The 19,511-nt window shown below is 36.7% G+C and overlaps 1 protein-coding gene across 1 annotated transcript in view; it reads left to right on the top strand.

Annotated features, from left to right (window-relative positions):
* The window catches only part of CCDC6 (coiled-coil domain containing 6), a 51,228-nt gene that overhangs the window by 8,409 nt on the left and 23,308 nt on the right, over positions 1–19,511 (top strand). Inside the window, exon 2 of the mRNA XM_062580567.1 lies at positions 11,448–11,597. Within this exon, the coding sequence (XP_062436551.1) occupies positions 11,448–11,597 (150 nt within the window). The remainder of the gene's footprint in view (positions 1–11,447; positions 11,598–19,511) is intronic.

Raw genomic sequence — 19,511 nt, 5'->3', positions numbered from 1 at the left:
AACTGGAAGACCACATAAGTGCATAGGATAGTGATTTTCGGGCTTCTATGTAGGTAATCAGTCGATTCACTGTTTTTTCCTTCTTATATATATGAGGATTAGCATGAGTAAAGCAAATATTCATCTGCCACTTTAACAAGGGGAATTCGGTGTCTGGTAAACTAGATGAGCTAAATTTGTAGGACACTGCAGGAGGAAGTAGTGCCAATTTCTCCCAAACAGTTCTTGAAATGCGATTGGAATGAAGAAACAAGACCATGCTCTTCCAAAGGAGAGAAAATAGTCAGCAGACATCTGATGTGTTTCAGCATTGCCTCTTAAAAGCAACAGAGAGAAACAGTTGCTTTGCTGCTCCTTTTCAGGCTTGAGGAGTGGGAGGAGGTTGCTGAATTTAGCCACAAAGCAAGAGGTAAATCTTCTTTGCCTTTTTTAAGGGTGGAAGAGAGTGATAGGGACAAAATGTCCAAACTGAATTTTGCATAGGATTTGGAAGCTAAACAGTGAATAGAAAAGAGACAAAGACATATTCTGGAAAAGAGAGGGAGGGGGAGGAAAGATGTAAAAGAACTTTCCATGGATCAGTAATAGAAAATGTTACTGGGATGTCTTGCTTCCAAAGCAGCAGTGTGGGAACATCTACAAGGGAGCATCTCAAATTCTACTCCTATTAAGTCCTATCCGAGCGAAGACTTGTCATTCTTAACTAAATGAGCAGTCATCCTCCCATTTGAATATATGGGAGGAAAGAACAAAGTAGTAATGGAAGACAAGACATTTGGGGTAAACTACTCTGAAGTAAAAAGGCAAACGTGTAAATAGGAAACACTGAACCACAAACTGTCGCTGTGTAGATTTTACAACTCTGGAGTGCAAGGATTCCTTGATCAAAGTTAAAGCAAAATGTTTAGAAAAGCATTGCAACAGTGCTTAATCCTAACATTTGGATTTGTAATTTTTTCAGATTTCCTATCAAAATACAGATGATGTAAGCTAACCGTTATCCTATAGTGATTTTTGGTTCCTGAGTCATCTACCCCTTCATGTCTTCCACTGCTGTAATTTTGATACTGGAAAGCGGACATTCCTTCAGCTAACCAAATGATACTCTAATTGAGGGAGAAACTTTTAGCATAATGATTTTTTTCTCTATCAACTCTGAATTTGACTTTGCTTGAAATTTGATCTTTTGTGCATTAATATAACACATTTTTACCATAAGCATTTTTCAGTTTGGGGTAAGCTTGATGAGTTAGATGTGGTACCTCTTTAGCTGTACTGTAGATTGAAACATCCTAGCAGTTTCAGCTGTCTGTAAACTTTGCTAAGATGTTTTGTTCTGTAAACTGTCTCAAAATGTGATGTTTCTGCTTATTGCTGTAAATCTAAGTTGCCTTTAGTTCTTTTATTGTTGTTGATGCCAAACATATTTAAAGTTCTTACCGCATAGATAAATAATTCACCCAGTGCTATAGTCTGGTCCTTAATAGAGGTATAAATGATTCCTCTATTTCCTTCTGTTCCTTACAGTTCAATTTCTACTTTCAAGAGAGGATGTTGGAAGGTGTGTTTTTGCAGTGGTAGAATTGCCACTTTGTTTCTCTTCACTTTCAAATAAACAGCAGAAACAGTTACTATGAACTACACAAAACTTGTTTTTTTTCACTGCTTAGCCAAGAGCTTTGAACAATACATATTTCTTATGTCTGTGGCAGCTGAAGAGTAGTAGTTATGCCTGGCTAGTGCTGCCAGGAGTTGATTCTGTGGACTAAAGCCTGGCCCTTATAGAGCCTGAAATCTTTCTTGATTCTAGAGGAGTGAGAGTAGAAATGGCAGGGGGGGAACTCCAAGAAGTCTTTTTTTGGGTGGCTGAGTGGAGGGGGGGAGAAGGGAGGCTGTAAATCTAACCTCAGGTGTATGTTTGCAAAAATTCCCTTTTTTATGCAAAATGAAACACTTCACTGAAAGTTTCTTTTTTCTCTCTACAGATGAAAAGGTGGTCCATATTTCTTGAAAATTTTTCATGACTGCCACTCTGTTAGACCTAATTTTCCAGCAACTGTATGGGCTGAATATTCAGGCATGATTGTTATTTCCCCCACATCCTCCAAGCATCTCTTTGCATTTGCTGAGACCGTAGACAGAGTATAGAGCAAAGAAATTATTTTTATTTTTTTCATTGTCTTTCCCCAACTAGTCAATAGATTTGTTACTTACCTGGGAAGCCTGAAATGTGATTGCTCTGGAATATGGTGGTCTATACTTTAAGAGATGCATGCTGTAGAGAAAGAAGGAAATTATTCCATTCACTAAATCCTAGGGAAAGATAGGTTAAAACAATTGTTTGCTGTGATAGGGTTAGAGCTAATACATGTTAACTGGATACCAGGATGCTTGCTTTGTGAATATGTTGATTTGGAGCAAGATGTGGTTATAAACAATAATCAGCTTCGTCTCATATACTTGTGGATCAGTGAAAAAATGTTTCTTTAGAAAGCCAATGTGCATAAGAGGTAATTAGGGGGGGTTTTAAAGCGGAGTGCTCTTAAGAAGTCTGTTACATAGACTGACTAGGTTAGACCTACCTTGGTAGTGTGGAAAAATGTTGGCATCCCCAGTGGTTATCCAAATAACGCTTAAACTAGTGATTTCTTGAAAATGCTTTTTAAGGAATTGGTAAGTGAATCGAGAAACTGCATGGTCAGCATCCCACACTCCAATTTGGAAACCCCCAAAACCTTATTTCAGTATGGTAGCTCTCCTTCCTGGTTCTAATAATTTTAAGGAAGGAAGGTTGATCAAATAGCTGTACCACACATTACGCTCCTCCAAAAGGAAGATCTGCAAGTGCTTCAGCCCTTTTGGCTCTAGAAGAGAACGATGATGGATAGAGAGGTTGAGCTCAGGACTCACGCTGAAAGTGAGGAAACTTGCAGCAGTCTGCCTGCGAGCTGGGAGAGCTGCTGATACTAGGCAGCTCTGCCTAGAAAAGGTGGCTACAAAAAGATAATGCTTTGACTATTTCTATATGCTCTGATGAGGTATAGGTCATGATGAAAAACAAGTGTTTCGTATTTGCATACTTTAAATGACTTACGTGAGCTATGTAAAATGAAGTAGGATTTTCATGAAGATTATTTGGTGGGAAGGCTGTTAAATAAAACCTCTCCTCTATGCTTTCATTTGTTCTTACTTGTCTTTGAATAGAGAAACAGTTGTGGCAGCATAGTTACTTTTAACATATTTTGAGCTAAAGTTTGTTATTTTAAAGCACAGCTTGGGGTTAGTGTATGCTTATGTGAAAAAAAACTGTTTTAGTAAATCAGTCACCTAGTAGGCTATTTTTCTGCTGAATCTCTCTTTTTTTTTTTTTTTTTTTCTTCTCTGAAACTTTGGGAGTATGCAATGCTAAGTTTGCTGACTGATTGACCAGCAGTGAAAATAAATGATGTTTTATGTGGAGAGAGAAGAAAAAAATTAAAATCTGTTAACTTAAGAAGTGATCTTGGTTTTATTTTTATGCGTTAGACATCTGATACTACAGAATAATTTGGACTGATCTACCCCAGTACTAAACTGTTGATACAATCTGGTTGTGCCATGCCACTTAAAAACCAATAAGCATTAACTTAAATATTTTAGCTGCAAATCAACTTAAAACCATAACATTTTTAAAGGCTGATAATATTAATGATTTTGCAGGGGATGGAAACTAATTTAAAAATAAAACAGTAAAAAATAATGTATATTACAGGAATAGTTACATACAATTTATCCGCTTTGTTCTTTCATTCATGTTGTAAAATCTGCATGTTCAAAAATTTGGGCAGACTTGCCATAAAACTACAAGTTTAGTTATGTGTACCTGTGGGTTCTGTATTAAAATTTCAGCAGCTTTTATTTTTGGGCTGAACAAAAGCAAAACCTGTTCCACGTGCTTCTGCAGTCTTTTTCTTTCTTTCTTTCTTTTTTTTTTTTTTTGATTAACCAGCAATCTGTTTACAGCACAAGATCACCTAAAAATTCACCAGTAAAATAGCAATGTCTTTCTAAGTTAAAGTAAAGTAAAAACCTATTTCAGTTAGTCAACGGGAAAATACTGATACAGAGAAATACTTCAAATTTTTGATTCGATGTTTGATGTGACAGTGTAAATTTATTTTCCGTGTTGACTGACTTTCACAAAGCAAAGCTTCTGCAGTCCGTCGCTTACAAACTCACAAGAACTGCGAAGACCCTGCCAAAGCGGGCTCACCCTCTGCTGCAGGGCTGTTGCCTGTTGTCATTTACCTCTGATGGGGCAACGCGACGCAGCTCCCCTCCGGGACCGTTCTTACGGCCTTCGTGGTCTCCTTTGCCCGTGTGGTGGCTATGATGCTTCGGACAAACATTTAACACTTGTAGATTTAGAAGAAATGTTTTGCTTTTGTTGCACATATGTGTTACAGATCTTTTAAGTATGTGTAAGAAATCTGCTGCTACCTGAAAATGCAAGAAGTGCAGAAAGGTTATACTCTGTGTGCGTGTGCAGTGTTGAGGTGGAAAAATGCCTGCATGAAATAGAGCCATTTGGAAAGGTCTGTGGGCTAGATTTAATTTTCCTACTAAGTCATTCCTGTCTTGGCCTGTAATTTCTGTTAGCTCATGTTACAGTTCTTGTGGATTGGAAGCAGAAACTCTTACCCTGATAACTGGGAGCCTGTTCTACATGATGGTGTTTTAAGTGACTGAAAAAGAAGTGCTATAAAGCATATATCTGGTGAATAGTAAGATTGTTAAGGGTGTGAAGTGGAGCACTCATTTAGGAAATGTTTAAATAGTAGTTTGACTGTACAACTTTACTACCTTTCTTTTGTGGTGCTTTATTACAGTATAGTTTTAATTACATGAAGACTTGCATAACAGTGTGTGGTCATGGTTAAACTGCTAAGTAAAAGCTATTTGAGGGTTGATACACTTGCTAGAGGCTACCTTGACATGTTGTTTGTTACAATGATTTTCTTAAGTGTTGCATTTTTATTAACTGTTTAAGGTCAATGTTTTGATACGGTAAAAACCTGTAAAGAGTAGATGCTAATACTTTACATTTTGAAGAAATGTATTTAGATTATTTTTAATTATTTTAAGTAATTTGAGGAACTGCACTGTATTAATTATTATATATAGCTTGGTATAAGTTATCTGAAATGATACAAATGTATTAGTTTTATGAATATTCATGTTTGTGAAATAATTGTATGTTCATTTCTTGCTTATTTCATTTTCACCACTTGTGGTTGTTTTCAGCAAAATACGAAACGTTTGCAGGTCAGTATCAAAACACAGAGAGAAGCTATTTTAGCTGTTTACAAATTCAAAGTGGAATGGGATTATTTATCATCAAACAAATACTTCATTGTCGATACTAAGAGATAATTTAGTGTGTGTAAATAGTAGTGAAATTTTTTATTTAGGAAACTAGTCAATTTTGAGGGCTTATTTTAAGTGCTATCTCTAATGTAACTTTCCAAACTAAGATGTCTGCAGCCATGCCTTGAAGGTGACTGACTTTCTGTGAGTTCTTCTAACATTGAGTACATCTCGCTGACACGTCTGATCATGGTTAAAACTGACTTGGAAGAAAAGGGTGCGTATGGCGTCATTTCATTCAGTTAGTTTCTCTAATCAGTCTGCAGCCTTTGGAGATTCATAAGGCAAAATGCTGTTATCGCTTAGTTGGTTCAGAGTGAAAACCTCCATGACTGGAGTTCAGAAACAGGAGTGTTGACAGAAATGTTTTGATGTATCCAGCCAAAGCCTAATTCTTCTTCAAGCTTGGAGGGAGAGAATTTTCAATTATAAATTGAGTTTAAAAGGCACTGTGTTTTAACACTTCAATTTTTTATCATTTAGCTATTCCTTTATTACTGTAACAGAAACCAAATTTCCTTTCTTTCTCTTACAATTGTATTGCAGAACACAACTACTGAATATCTGAAATGTAATAGGAATTGTACTTTGAGGCAGTTCTGTATATAACTTTAATGTTACAAGATAGGTAATATTTACAGTAGTTGAATTTTTCAGATTGAAGTTAGCTACTTTTTTAATGTTTGTTTTGAGAGTAAGGTCTGTGGTAAGCCTGTAAGTCTTTTTTTTTTAAAAAAAAAAAAAAAAAAGCAAAAAACTACCCTTCCTTCTTATCTACCAAGTTTGCATTAAAAAAAGAACGAACCAGAAACCAACAACTTAGTGTTTTAGAGGAAACATACCAGATATTCCTGCTTGTGTTTTTTTTTTGAAGCATGAGGCTTCTAGGAAATACTTTATACCCAAAATTAAAATGGATTGTCTGGCTATTTGCATAGCTCCATTATTACTGAAAATTCTTCTTGAGTTAAAAAATAAATAAATAAATAATATAACCAAAAAAAAAAAAAAAAAAAAGTGAGAAATGAGGAAGTGACCTTGGGGGTTGCCCTAGATTAGACAGGAAATCACACTACAGATTGAACCCAGAGCTTGAATTCCATTTCACCGCTTTAACCACAAGAGCATTCACTCTCCTTTTTCTGCTGCAAGGCCACCTGACTGAAGGAAGCACCTTTCCTCGGGGAGAAGCAGCACCCCGCGTGTGAGGACTTCAGCAGGACTTTCTTGCCTGTCAGACCTTGCCGATGGAAGGGTGCTGCTTGGCAGCTGGGCTGGTTTACTGCCCGCAGACTGCTGATGCTTAGTGTGCTAGTCTGAGCCTTTAGTCACTGAGTTGCAGTTGGTTTTGTTTCTGTTACTGAGAATTGCCTTTTTTTTTTTTCTAGCAAGCTGTTTGTGGCAGCTGCTTGTCCACTGTTCTCTTTGCCTAAAAATGCATATTGCATGCAGCATGGTTGTTTCAGGTGTTGGCTGGGAGGCTTGTAGAAAAAAACTCCAACCTGGGAGAGCTGTAGTGTATAAATTTCTGCTGTAAATGCACAGAATTGGTTCACTAGAATAATAAATTTCATTTGTTGTTAAAGAGTTTTCTGTACTGTTTTAAACTGATGCCAGAAAGCATGGCCAGAGCAGTAACTTGAGTTAGCAGAGCTATAAGAGGAATATGTACTTAAAGGAAAATTGGGAAACTTAGTTATTTTATGCAAGAGTTTCATATTTTAAAATCATGTCGTTCTGTTTTATTGTTCTTCGTGCTTTTTTTTTCGCCTCTTCATATACTAGTAGTTCCTTTTGGAAGGCTGCTTTGTGAAGTGATAGCCTAGTGCTGTGTAACTTGCAGCAACTGAGGCCATCCCTTTCCAAAGTTGCCTCAACCTTTCAGTCTATATTCAGAAGCAAAGATCGAGTTTCTTCTCTATGCAGCAAGTAGATAAAATTGCACTTCAGCTCCATCTGCTGGTTGTATTATCCATTAGATCCTAAAGATGGAAACTGCACCGTCAAAAGATGCGTAGAGGGCAAGGAGGTCACGGTGGCTCTTGTGCTGTGGATAAGGAAACTTCAAGAGTTGGTTAGAACAAAACGGGGCTTGGTAGACCACCTCGCACAGGATCCCAGGAGATCTACTGTCAGCTCTGCTCTGGATGCTGCTGGAGACAGGTGGTGCTCTGTCAGTACACGATCCAAGCTTGCCATCTGCCTTTCGCATGGTCAGGTGTAAGTGTCTGGAGCAGGCTGCAAAATGTTCATTACTGAAATTGTCTGAAGTGAGAGCTAAAATTAAAAGGCCGTTTCTTTCTCATGTCTGATCAAGGGTAGCATAGTTCGACTAATTTGTTGTTTCTTGTTTGAGATCATGGAATCTGCTTGTTTACTGTGCTTTGCATACCAGGAATGAATATCTCAGGTTTTAGAAGAGCTAATGGGGGCAGAAGGGAACATGGACAGCAGCGATTCTTGACTGTGGTAAAGGTGATCTCTCATCAGAAATGCTCGGTTTTGGTGTTCTGTAAAATAGCACCATCATGAGCAGAAGCTGCAGCAGGAGCTAGAGAGGGAAATCTGGCACTCTGCTTGGTCTGCTAAAGTAATTTGATATATTAGCAGAAAGAAGAACTGAGAGCAGAAGATGATTTTAAAACTAAACATTTCACAATTTATCCTAGTATATGCAGCTTGTGGAAAAATAACTTCTAATGAGATTCACTTCCTAATATGTTTCTTAGGTCTTTTGAAAATTAGCCCGTTGCGTTGTAAGCTCAAGCGGAGAAGTTTTTACAACACTTAACACAGTCTGTGCTACTCACCAGGATTGCATGTGCTACTGCAGTAGAAATAATAGGAATTTTCTTCCCAGAAAATATAATAGTTCTTGTTTGTGTGTGTCTGTGTGCTTCTCCCCGCTTTGTTCTTGATTTTTTGTAAAGTAACATGATAGTTTTTGACACTTATCTTCATCAAACTAATTACACACCTTTCTGTAATAGATGCATTCTTGAAATGCCACTGAGAGTTCTGTGAGTTTTACATGGAGTTTTGAGACACAAGTGGATTGACTGTGGTTATGCAGAAAATCTGTGGTGGAAGTAGATGACTTATTTCAGATTTCCAGAAATTGACTGATCTGATGTTACCACTTTAATATCATTCAGTGTCTTAGTTATTAGTCGCTGAAAGTATTCTGTGGCATGCTAGTTTTTTTGCAATATGTCATACAGGAATCAATTGGTGTTAGTGTTTGTGGATGTTGAATGCAATTTGAATAATAGGCAGAAACCAATAACTTTATAGCCTTTAGACCTACTACCTCTGATTTCCATGCTCTGCTTTCCTTTTTTGCTGATCATATCAAGATTTATTTTCAAATGCAGATCCTTAATAAAGATGATTATCTATATGAAAATATAATAGTCTAGAAAAAGTATTACAGTGACAGGGCCTGTGCTGGACCCTTAGAATATCATAATTAAACTATCTCCAATGTAATGATTGACATGATAAAGAGAGGTTTTCAGGGGAAAAAAAAAGAGTATGTATTTATTTAAAAGAAATATGGTAACATTTCACATGGTTTTGTACCTAGTCTCATAGCTGTATCATATTTTTTGACTTAATGGTTTGTGCTGAAATTACTGACAGTTAGGTAACTTAGGTGGACATTCATGGTATTTAGTAAGATGTATGGATGTCTGGAACTTACAGTTCACACTTAGATTCATAGGCTTCCTGGTGTTTGTTCCATGAGATACATACCCATGGCATAATGCAGGCAGGTGTGATCATATGCTGCTTTTGTTCTGAGCCAGTTGAATAAAAGCTGATGCCCTGCCCAGCGTAGGCAATGGGGGATTATTCTAGAGCAGTTCAAACAGGTCTAAATTGTGGCTGCTCATTCTTTATTTCTGCGTGTCAGAGCTCTTCCTGGCCTGTAAGCCAGTTTAGGAAGCTGTTGGAGAAAAGAAAAGTGGGAGGAGGAAGGGAAAGGATTAGTTTTTGGGTGGTGCCTTCTCCCTGGCTGGCCTGCTGCCTGCTCTCATGAGCACCAGTGCCAGCGCGAGCGGGGCAGGACCCTCTCTCTGCAAAAGGGTTGGGATTTCTGCAGCCCATACTCCTATGGGCTTAAGCACCTACCATTAATGTAATACCAAGATCGCTAGTAAGTGGTGTTCGGACTCAGTGCCATAATAACGGGATTTTAGAGCTTCTGGTGGGTACAAAGCATGAGCAGAATAAATTTCTGCAAGTTACAAATGAATAGAAATAGAAATCGAAGTAAAAACACCCTGGTTCCTTATTTTAGAAGCAAGTGCTTTTAATTCAGTGTTAGGTAAGCTTGGCTTATGTTACTCTATTACCTTTGAACCGTTTAAAAACAAGCACCAGTAAAAATCCTGTGTAGTTTATAAAAACAATGAAAAAGATGATTCTGGAAACAGCATGCATGAATTTTAGGGATTTGGGGATAATGAGCCCTTGCACTTTGACTGACTTACTCCGTTTTGAAATTTCTCTGAAGATATAAGGTAATTAGTAGCCTTAAGTAAAGCCACAATTAGCATTTGATAGATAACATTGCTGAAATATCAGTTAGATTCTGTGTGTTGTAATGGTCTGGGGTGGAAGCTGACAATTTAGCATTTCTGCAGAGCTCTTGGACCACTGTACGTTGCCTTGGTGTGACAGACTTTTACACTATTGCAAAAGTGAGCATGCTGGAGTAGCAGTTCTTCCCTAGGGAGATACACCAACATTAGAGAGGAGATGCGGTGCAGGACCTAAGCCAACAAGCTATGCCAAACTTTTTCTTTCTTTTCTTTCTTTCTTTTTAAAAGCTTGGGTTGGTGCCAGCACTGCTGGTAAGAGGGAGAGGGGAGCTGGTGGCAGGTAGTGAAAAGCAATAGAAACAGAGAAAGGGATGCAGGGGAGCAGCAGGTGAGGATGTAAAGAGAGACTTGGAGGATGGACAACGCAGCTGAAAAGTTTCAGAACTGCTGCTTTAGATTTAGTGATACTGCAGATCAAACACAGATATTTGCAATTGTGCTATTGTTCCACCTGCTTTAAGGACATTTTTGTTCTTTAAATAACTTTTCTTGTAGGCATGGAAGGCTGTTCTGTTTAAGTAATTGTCTTCTGGACTACAGGGGAATACATTATTCTAGCTAAAAACCACTAACGTAATGAAATCTTATGAGTGCTTTCCAATGTACAATATGCATAAAGAAATGGTTATTCTGGCAGGTTCGGGGTAGAAGATTAATGAAGTAAAATTCCATTTATGCTGTTGGTTTCTTAATTCTTAAATTTTCCTCTATAAATTTTACTGAAGTAAAACTCCTACAGAATCTGTTCATACTGGGACCTATAAGCTGGTGCCATTTTATTAGAATTGGGACAAACCATGAATCTGCAGTTCAGATTATGTGGATTTGATTTTGGTGGCTAAAAGCACTCCTGAACACTGTTGTTCATCTATTACAGATTGTAGCTTGATAATTCTGCATTTTTGATGCTCCGTCGTTCTTGGTTAACTGCATTCTCACTGTGGAATTAGGAGTTGGCTCTGCCAGTTTGTACCTGTGAATTTTTATTTGCCCATATGAAGTATGTGGCCTTTTAGAGCAGACCTCCTAAAGATAACTTCTTTATTGCATGATAAAAGTTTCTCAAGATGTGTTTAAAAGGCTGGGAACATCTAAATTGTAGGGAATACAAGAGAAAGGGAGAGAATCACAGGCTGGCTTTCTTTGGAGCCGTGCCTGGGTACTTTAAGAGAGCTGAAATGGGAATTGTCTTCTGTCATCATTTTTTCTATGGGGAAAGTTTACAGAGTAGCACTCTTCTCATAAAGTTTGGAAACCCTCAGGGTAGAACTGTAGGGCATGTTCTACAGCTGTGGACAAGATTAAAACAATTAAATGACTATATGTGAATATTCCTATATATTCTCTCTCTATATATATATGGGGGGGAATCTAGAGAATAATTGTACAAAAACTTGCTTCCTTTTTTCTTAAAACCATGTATTTACTTCACAGCAAGCAAGGGCAGAACAGGAGGAGGAATTCATCAGTAACACTCTGTTTAAGAAGATACAAGCTCTGCAGAAAGAGAAAGAAACACTTGCAGTAAACTATGAAAAGGAAGAGGAATTTCTCACTAACGAGCTCTCAAGAAAACTGATGCAGGTAATTACTTCCTTTACTGGTATTTCTCCCAAGATCCTCAAGGCCGAATGGTGGTTGAGCTTTTGTTTTTGTTACTATGACTTCAGTCAGAGGGATGTATTCAGGTCATAGCTGGTATAAAGCTGTTATTGATTAAAAACAAACATACAAATGCCTAGTAAATTTGGATTTTGTTTAGTTTTTTTGTTTGTTTTAAACATGTTCCTATAAAGTTTGTATCTCTGAACTTGTTTTGAGAATCTGAAAGTTTGTACTGAAATGCAAAGAAATACGTGCAACTTGCATGTTAACTGTCTTGCAGAAGGGAATTACTGATTAATTTAAAAAGTTAGTGAAATGGACAATTTGGCGGGGTTCTGAAATAGTAAAATATAAAAGCTTGCAGCAGTGTATGAAGGTTACCAGCAAACTTTATCCACAGGTTTACTCAAACTTTTAATAATTCAGTCTTTTTAAATTGAAACATTTATATCAACTGGATGCTAAAAGTAAAAAGTTTAAGATGCTGGACCAGTTTATGGTAGAGGAATATGTAGAAACTTTCTCTGATTGCCTGAGATGATAGTTTTTGGAGAGCAGGTGAATATTTCTAGGAAACATTGTACATGCTTGCTCTATTCTGTTTCACTTGCCTAGATGCTTGCTTTTGGTCTATGTATGAGACAGGTTAATAAGTTAGGTGAATTTTTGGTGACCCACTTTCTCTTTTCATGTAATTACTTATCAGCTTCATCGTGAAAAGCTAGTCAAGTTTAAGGGACCTCATTTGTGTGTTGTAAGCATTTCCTACATTCGGCAGCTGAGATGTATAGCACATTTAGCCCTACAGTTAGTAAACATGTTGTTTGCAAACAACATTAAAGTTAATCTCATCTGACACTTCTGTTACTGTGAAGAGGGACTTTATGACTTTGTAGTTTAATGCCTATATCACGTGGTAAGTTAAGCATCAAGAATCTTTCTGAATTAAGGCTTGCATTTGCTTTCAAAACCATAAATTTAAATGAAAAATAGAGAAGCTGATGGGAATAAAAATAGGGTATCAAGTGTTCTTTTCTAATTGAGATAAGATATAGGTATCACTGTAGAAAAAGTTTTCCACTAGTCTCTTGCAGTAGTAAAATGGCATGTTGAGCAATGTTTGATTCAGAGGACTACTTAAAAATCAAATATCGATTCAAGCTACCTGGAGGCATTCTATGCGTTGTATAGAGCAAGGTAAGGCTTCCTTTAAAAATAAAAGCACAAATTAATCCTTGATATGGCTGAAGAGGCTTTGAAGTCATGTGATTACCTTACAGACAAATTTGTACTGAACAGGTTTTGCAGCAACTGAATTCCTGTTCCTAGTAATAGCTTGAAGTATACTTTGGTAAGCAAAGACTGCCTTAGCCTTTTTGTAGAATTCATCTTATAGACAAGCAAGATACTGCTTTAAAGCTGTATCTTTAACAATTCTTAAAATGCTGATATTATATAAGATAGATTCATATATTGCAGAGAGAAGTATGACCTTGTTGTCTACCTAAAGCTACAATTAACTTTTTCTCTGTTATGGGCTTTCAGAAAGTATCCTTTGACTATTATCCCAAATTAAGGACAAAATTAAGCTCTATCCTCAAAATGCCCAAGATAGTGCCTTGTTGTAGTGTATGAAATAATTCCAGGGTGTTAAGCTGGTTATCCACTGGAAACCCTTGAAAAAGGTGTATTCATTCTCACTACTGAGAGAAGGATTCAGAGATGCAAGTATACCAAAACCAGGATGTAGGCATATAACTGATGAAGTTATTGGAGCTTTTTGTAAGGCATCTGGATAAACCCCTCAGTTTTAGATTCAACATCATCCTGTAAATATACCTAGCTTTTGACTGGCAAGCTGTAGGTTTTTGCTGAAAGAACCTAATTACATAGCCATAACAACAAGAAACAGAGGTAAAATTCTGACCACCTTCTGCTTTTATTAAACCGTCCATCAGCCTCCAGTATGTAAGCCTGAAGCTTATTTCATTTCATATGACTTTCCTTTAAGTTTTATTCAGCTTTTGATAAACAGGATCATGTCAACCATAAGATTTTGAAAGGTAACAATTTCTTATTTTTGAAGAATGCGCTTGTGTTTCCAATCAGTAATACTAAACTGTATAATTTCTGTCGGCATCATTAGCTAACAACACTTGGAAGTAAATTTTAAGTTTATCCTCTTTCTAAATACTAACCCAGTTGACTGAAAAAAGAGAACAGCTGTCAGCATGCTGTTGATGTTGGATGGTAAAAGTGCCTATGAAAGGCAAGTGACATTGGATATCTTTTTTTACTGTTTGGCTACAATTGTAACCACAATGCTCAGAGGAAAAGATGATAAAGAATTTATCAAAGCTCTTGTACAAAGCGTGTTTTAAACTGTGTCAGAGGGATCTGCCTAGTTGGAACCTATATCGTCTAGAAATCTGGATAGCTTTTTGTACCATTACAGAGACTCATGGCTTGCAGTACAGCTGGAGGATTAATTTGTTTTAAAAACAAACCAAGTTTAATACAAAAACTGTTGCTCTTTTTTGTGTGCACTTGCTCAATGCAGATCTCATTTCATGGCTTGATTGCATCTTTGATGTGCTAAATTTCATGGAAAATGTAAAAATGTGTATTAGTATATTCTCTCAAGCACTGGTAAAGTGCTGAGCAGCTTATAACTTATACAAAGGAAATGATCCCTTACCTGTAGAATTAAAAATTATTTTTTTATGGAAACATTCAGATATTTCCTATTTCTATGGTGATTTTGGGTGTAGTAAGTTGATTTGGAATATTCATGAGTTGCAGGCTATTTTCTTATATAGTTAAGGACTGCAAATAACATTGATGTTGACTTTTTTTCGTGTTTTCTGGAAGGTTAGCTGTTGCTTAGATGTTCTGAATCTCACTTACAAAGCCTGGACTCTATACCTAGGTAAACTACTTGATAAAGCTTCTGAGAAGAAAGAATTCTGATATTACAAGTAATTTTTTAATAGAAAAGAGGGCTTTACTTTTATAGTATCTTGACTCTTCTAATTCATGATACTCTTTCAGTTGTGCAGATATAGTGCTGCATTCCCAAATGAGATTTTTGAGACACAGAAAGCTAAGATAGCTGTATTTTTTTCCTAAATTTCCCAAGACTTGTGAGTACCAGTATTTGTCATTACCTACTAAAATGTAGCAATTCTGATACAAGGTAGCTTGTGTTTCTTGTGATCACAAGAATATTGTGAATGAAGGCAGGCTTCATGACTTCCTTGCTATTACTTGAGGATGCAAGACTGATGAGATGGTTATAGGGTTAATAAAAGCAATGAATTGGTACCTGTCCACTTCCATTTGTGGTATCTTCACTCTGGACAGGATTCTAACTAAATTTAATAGAGGCTTTGATGATTTACCAGAAGTGTAATAGTCTCCAGTAGAAGTGTTAGATAGTAATTTGTTTCTCTTTTTAAATTCCTAATCTCTGTGTCTGCGTGTTTATCTGCCAGGCAATGTTGAGCTAACCATGGAACTAGGCTTCCAAAATTCATGCTGTCAGATATCGTGCATCAAATGGCTTCCTGCTTTTTGTATGACTGTGGAACAAAAGCTGTATATGAATCTGTTTTGTCTAAGACTTTGGCTTTTGGAACAGAGGGAGGGAAGTACTTTAGATAGCCTTCCTTAGATTTGAGGTCTCTCAAATTTTCAAGTATTTACTAGTCTGTGGCTGTTTTGAAATTAGTGCTATATTATTCAGTTGAAAGCCACTTAGCAGAGGGACTTCTTCCCTAGTGTCTATGTGTTTTTGTACTGTCAAACCTTTGTTTTTCACAATTGTAGGGGCTTATGCTTTGCATTCAGAGTGGTGTCTGGAATGAGCTCCCAGAATGTCAGTACATTTTAAATGCGAAAGCTGTCTGCCAGAGCACAAACTACAGTGCTCCCCACTAATAGCTTAACAAGAATTTCCCAGTTCAGCATGATTTGCATTAGTGTTATAAAACAGAGTTGCATCAGTTTTTCAATGTTGTTGTAAGAAAATAGAATCAGTCTGGCAAGTAGTAAATGTTTCAAAAATAAACATACATAGTTGCATGCAAAAGGCGGCTTTTTACCTGGAATACTGCTGCCTTTCTGTGGTCAAGCTTTCTGGTTCCATACCATTGCTTGATAGTTCTTGTTTATAACTGTGGTGCTAGCTTTTACTGCCTTTGCAAGACCGTTGAATAAGTGTATGCTTTTACTAGTTAAATTTCTTGTGTTAACTGTAAGTGTCTAGACTGAATGCTGCAAAGATGCAAGGAGATGACATCCATCTCAATAATTTTTTTGGAGTGGAGAAAAGCTTTTCATGATAGATGTTCCTCACACAGTTTTTATAAGCCTTGTATTCTCTGTGTATTTGGTCTATTCAGTTATACTTTTGTCTACCTAAGTCTCCAGAAAGTTTGGAATATTAATTTGTATGGATTCTCTTATTCCTAGCCATTAGAGAGTGCTAGTGTTATTTTCAGAGGATCACTAGAAGTGTTTTGATGCAGGGTCCATGCTTGCAGTTGTCTGCATGTACTTGTTGTGTTACTGTTTTGAGATTTGAAGAAATAAATATTGAAATTTCAATCTTTTGTGAAATAAAATTGGCCCCGAAAGTAATTAATCTTAGTATTGTTTTAACTTACAAATTCAATTATTCTTTAAGTTGTCTAGCACTTTTTTCAAAGTGAAATACAGATTTGTCAATAACCTTTGTATTTTTGCAAGTACAAATTGGCCCAAGTGTATGTCCTTGAAAGTAAAAATGTTATGACATACCAAGATAATAGCACAATATGTGCAGTCAGGCAAATTAAGAAATTGAGAGCTATACTGAAACATTTTTCATGCAAGTCTGGTTCTTGACAATTCTTTCAAAAATTATAAATCTATAAACACAAACAATTGCCCTTCTTGCTCTCCAAAATACCATGCATCAGCTCAAGGATGTGAATGTGATTGTGTGGAATAAACACAGATTCAGCTCATATATTGTTTATTTGATGAACATCTGGACATAAAGTGGAGGCAAACTCATGATACATTTTTTGTTAATATAGAGGACTTTCGAGATACAGCAGAGGAAGAGTCTGACAACTTTTGAGGGCTGGAGTAGTAAAAATACAGCTTTTCAGTAGTGCAGTGTTCAAAGTTGTAGTATGATGGACAAATTATTATTTAAAAAGTGGAACTTCATCAAGTAGGTGCATTATTTCATAGAAGCACTTTCAGCTGTTCCAGAGTAAGGTGGTGCTGTAAGCATGGCCCTACATTTTATCAAGAGGTTTGTTTCCGTAGAGGGAGGAGAACATTACTGTAGTTGTATAAAACATCTTTAGGACTTGAGCAAACTGCTGCAGGCACTCTTGTGGCTGATAAGCTTTATTTTTCATGGTCCAGTTCTGTTTAAAGTATTTGCTGACTCTCTTGCCCGAAGTCCATCTCTGGTCCTATGCAGCTGTCTTGAGACCCTCCCCCCCCCCCATCTCCTACATTTTTCATATGCATTTCAATGTCTGTAAGCCATTGTCATGAAGGTCCTTTTCTAAGACTTTTTTTTCCTTCTTTGCTGACAGCTAAAGGGGTATTTGTAAACAGTTGTTGTAACAACATATAATTAAAAACAGTTTGTCGGAAAATACTCTGTTCTCTTACTTTACTATTTTATTGGTATTTTTTCATTGAAAAACAGCATTTCTAGCTCTTAACAATGTTAAAATCTAAGCTTTAACAGTTTTTTTTTTTTTTTTTTTTAACTGATTAAAGCCAGTTAAGAAAAATGATTTTACCTGGTTGTGGGTAACAGATACCATTAACGTGGTTTTTGGGGAGTGCTGTTTCTGCTTTCTACCTACTTTGAATAGTGAAGCCAAAAAGATAAAGAAAAGGAGTGCACAGTAAATTAGCTTTGTTGGAATTTCCAAGAGGGTATTCATGCTATAATCCCTTTTAGCACTAAAGGGGAATGAATTTATGTTTTTTTTTTTTTCTCCTAGTCACTTCACTTCCTGATACATTTATGTTTAAATCAGAATGGAGAATATTTTTGTGGGTAAATCTCTGCTGGCTTTACTTACTAGCTTTCTGATCAGCTACCACAGTCCTTTGGTTATGGTGTGTTCATACTGCCAAGATGGGATTTAATAGGTCCTACACAGCAGCTACAGATCTAATGAGTAAGCCCTATCAATCCTGTGTGATGCAAATCCCGCACAAGCTTTACCAGGAATGATCTGACAAACAAGACTGTACTATTACAAATTAATTTGTTTTAAATAATAATTGCATTTGCATAAAGGAGAAAATAACAAATAGTGTGTCTTGCTTAAGTTGGTTTGAGGTTGTATTACATAGTTGTATCATTTGCCAGACTCACTGGATTGTCTGCAAAAGCTAATAGTCCCTAATCACACGCTTGCTGTGACCAGCATCTGACTCAAGGCTGAGTAAGAGATTTTGGCCATGTGCCTTCTTACACTGTTTAATTTGCTAACTAAGTATAAGCTGATTACAACAACTAGCTTTGGACTCAATTTTTTGTTAGGTGAAAAAAAAGGGTCTAGCTTTTTCGATTAAGCATGATTAAGGTTGATGAAAGTGAAGAGGCATATTACCTTGGGCTAGGTGGTGATCTGCAAGCTGTCTGTATTCCTTATTTTCTTTGGTGGTGTTCAGCCTGAAACTGTAAAATGGGGAGAGGGGCTTAAAAGGTTTTAAAACTGAATAATGTCTTGTTCATACAAAAATTTTTTGCAGCTGAGTTTTACTGCATTGCTCAGGAAAGAAGCTTCAAATGTCTGCTTATCAAACAACACCAATAGTATTTTAATAGTGCAATTTCTTTTTTTTTTTTTTTTTTTTTTTTTACTAAAGGTGTAAGTTTAAAATTTTCTTCTGATGAAAATCTTACTTAGCAGCCCTACTTTCTTCCATAAGAAATAGAATGGTTTTATTTCTGACTAAACAATTCAAGAAGATTTCCTAACTATCTGAGTTGAGAATGGTTCTGATAGTCCAAGGTATTATTACACTGGAGTCCAGACAGCTTCCTCAAGTTTGTGGGAATTTATGGACAAGACAGTAGAGGTATAAAACTGAAGATGCTTTCTGTAATCAGTTTAATTGTGTTTTGGAAAAATCAGTGTAATTTTGTCAGTGGAGAAAATAGATCTCAAATATTTTTCATTATGATTCTAGTATGTATCTTAATTTGTGAAAAACAAAATCTGTGCAGATTGATAAGCCTTGAAAGCACAGTGACACTGCACACTTCCTTTGCAGCGCATGCAGCTGAGTAGTTGCTGCCTGCCCAGGTGCTCTCCTCCATAGAGCTTCTACTCTATACCCTCTGCCAGGATATGCTTTACAGGTCATTTTCTCTTTAAATAGCAGCAAAGGGAATTGAACAATTGAGCTAAGCAATTTTTAATTTTTTCTAATTAAAATATTCTTCTTCACTGTGGATGCCTGGCAACCTTGACTTGTGTCCGTGGCTATCAGGTATGTCCCCAGGTTTTCCTCACTGAGCGCTGCAGAGACCTGTTGCACTGTCTTACTGTTTAACACATCTGGCTTACATGTTCTTCTGAGGTACCCAGAAGGGCTGACCTACCATAGTAAATTAGCAGGTGGTACAAGTACTTTCAATTTTTTATATTTAGGCAGACTACAGTGTAATCACACCCTTCTTTTAGCGTAGTTTACTTTTTGGTGGTTTACTTTTCAGTAAGTCAGACTCTCATGTTTGCATCATGGTGATAGTGGTGATGATTTTTATATGCAGGCAGACCTGAATCTCTATCTCAAAGGGATGCTATCATGATCTTGACATTTAATGTTAAAAGTGACTGCTCCATACAATGATTTCTGTGC

Source organism: Rhea pennata, chromosome 7 (genome assembly GCF_028389875.1).
Source record: "Rhea pennata isolate bPtePen1 chromosome 7, bPtePen1.pri, whole genome shotgun sequence".
Taxonomy (NCBI): Eukaryota; Metazoa; Chordata; class Aves; order Rheiformes; family Rheidae; genus Rhea; species Rhea pennata.
This window is presented reverse-complemented; position numbering and strand designations above follow the sequence as displayed.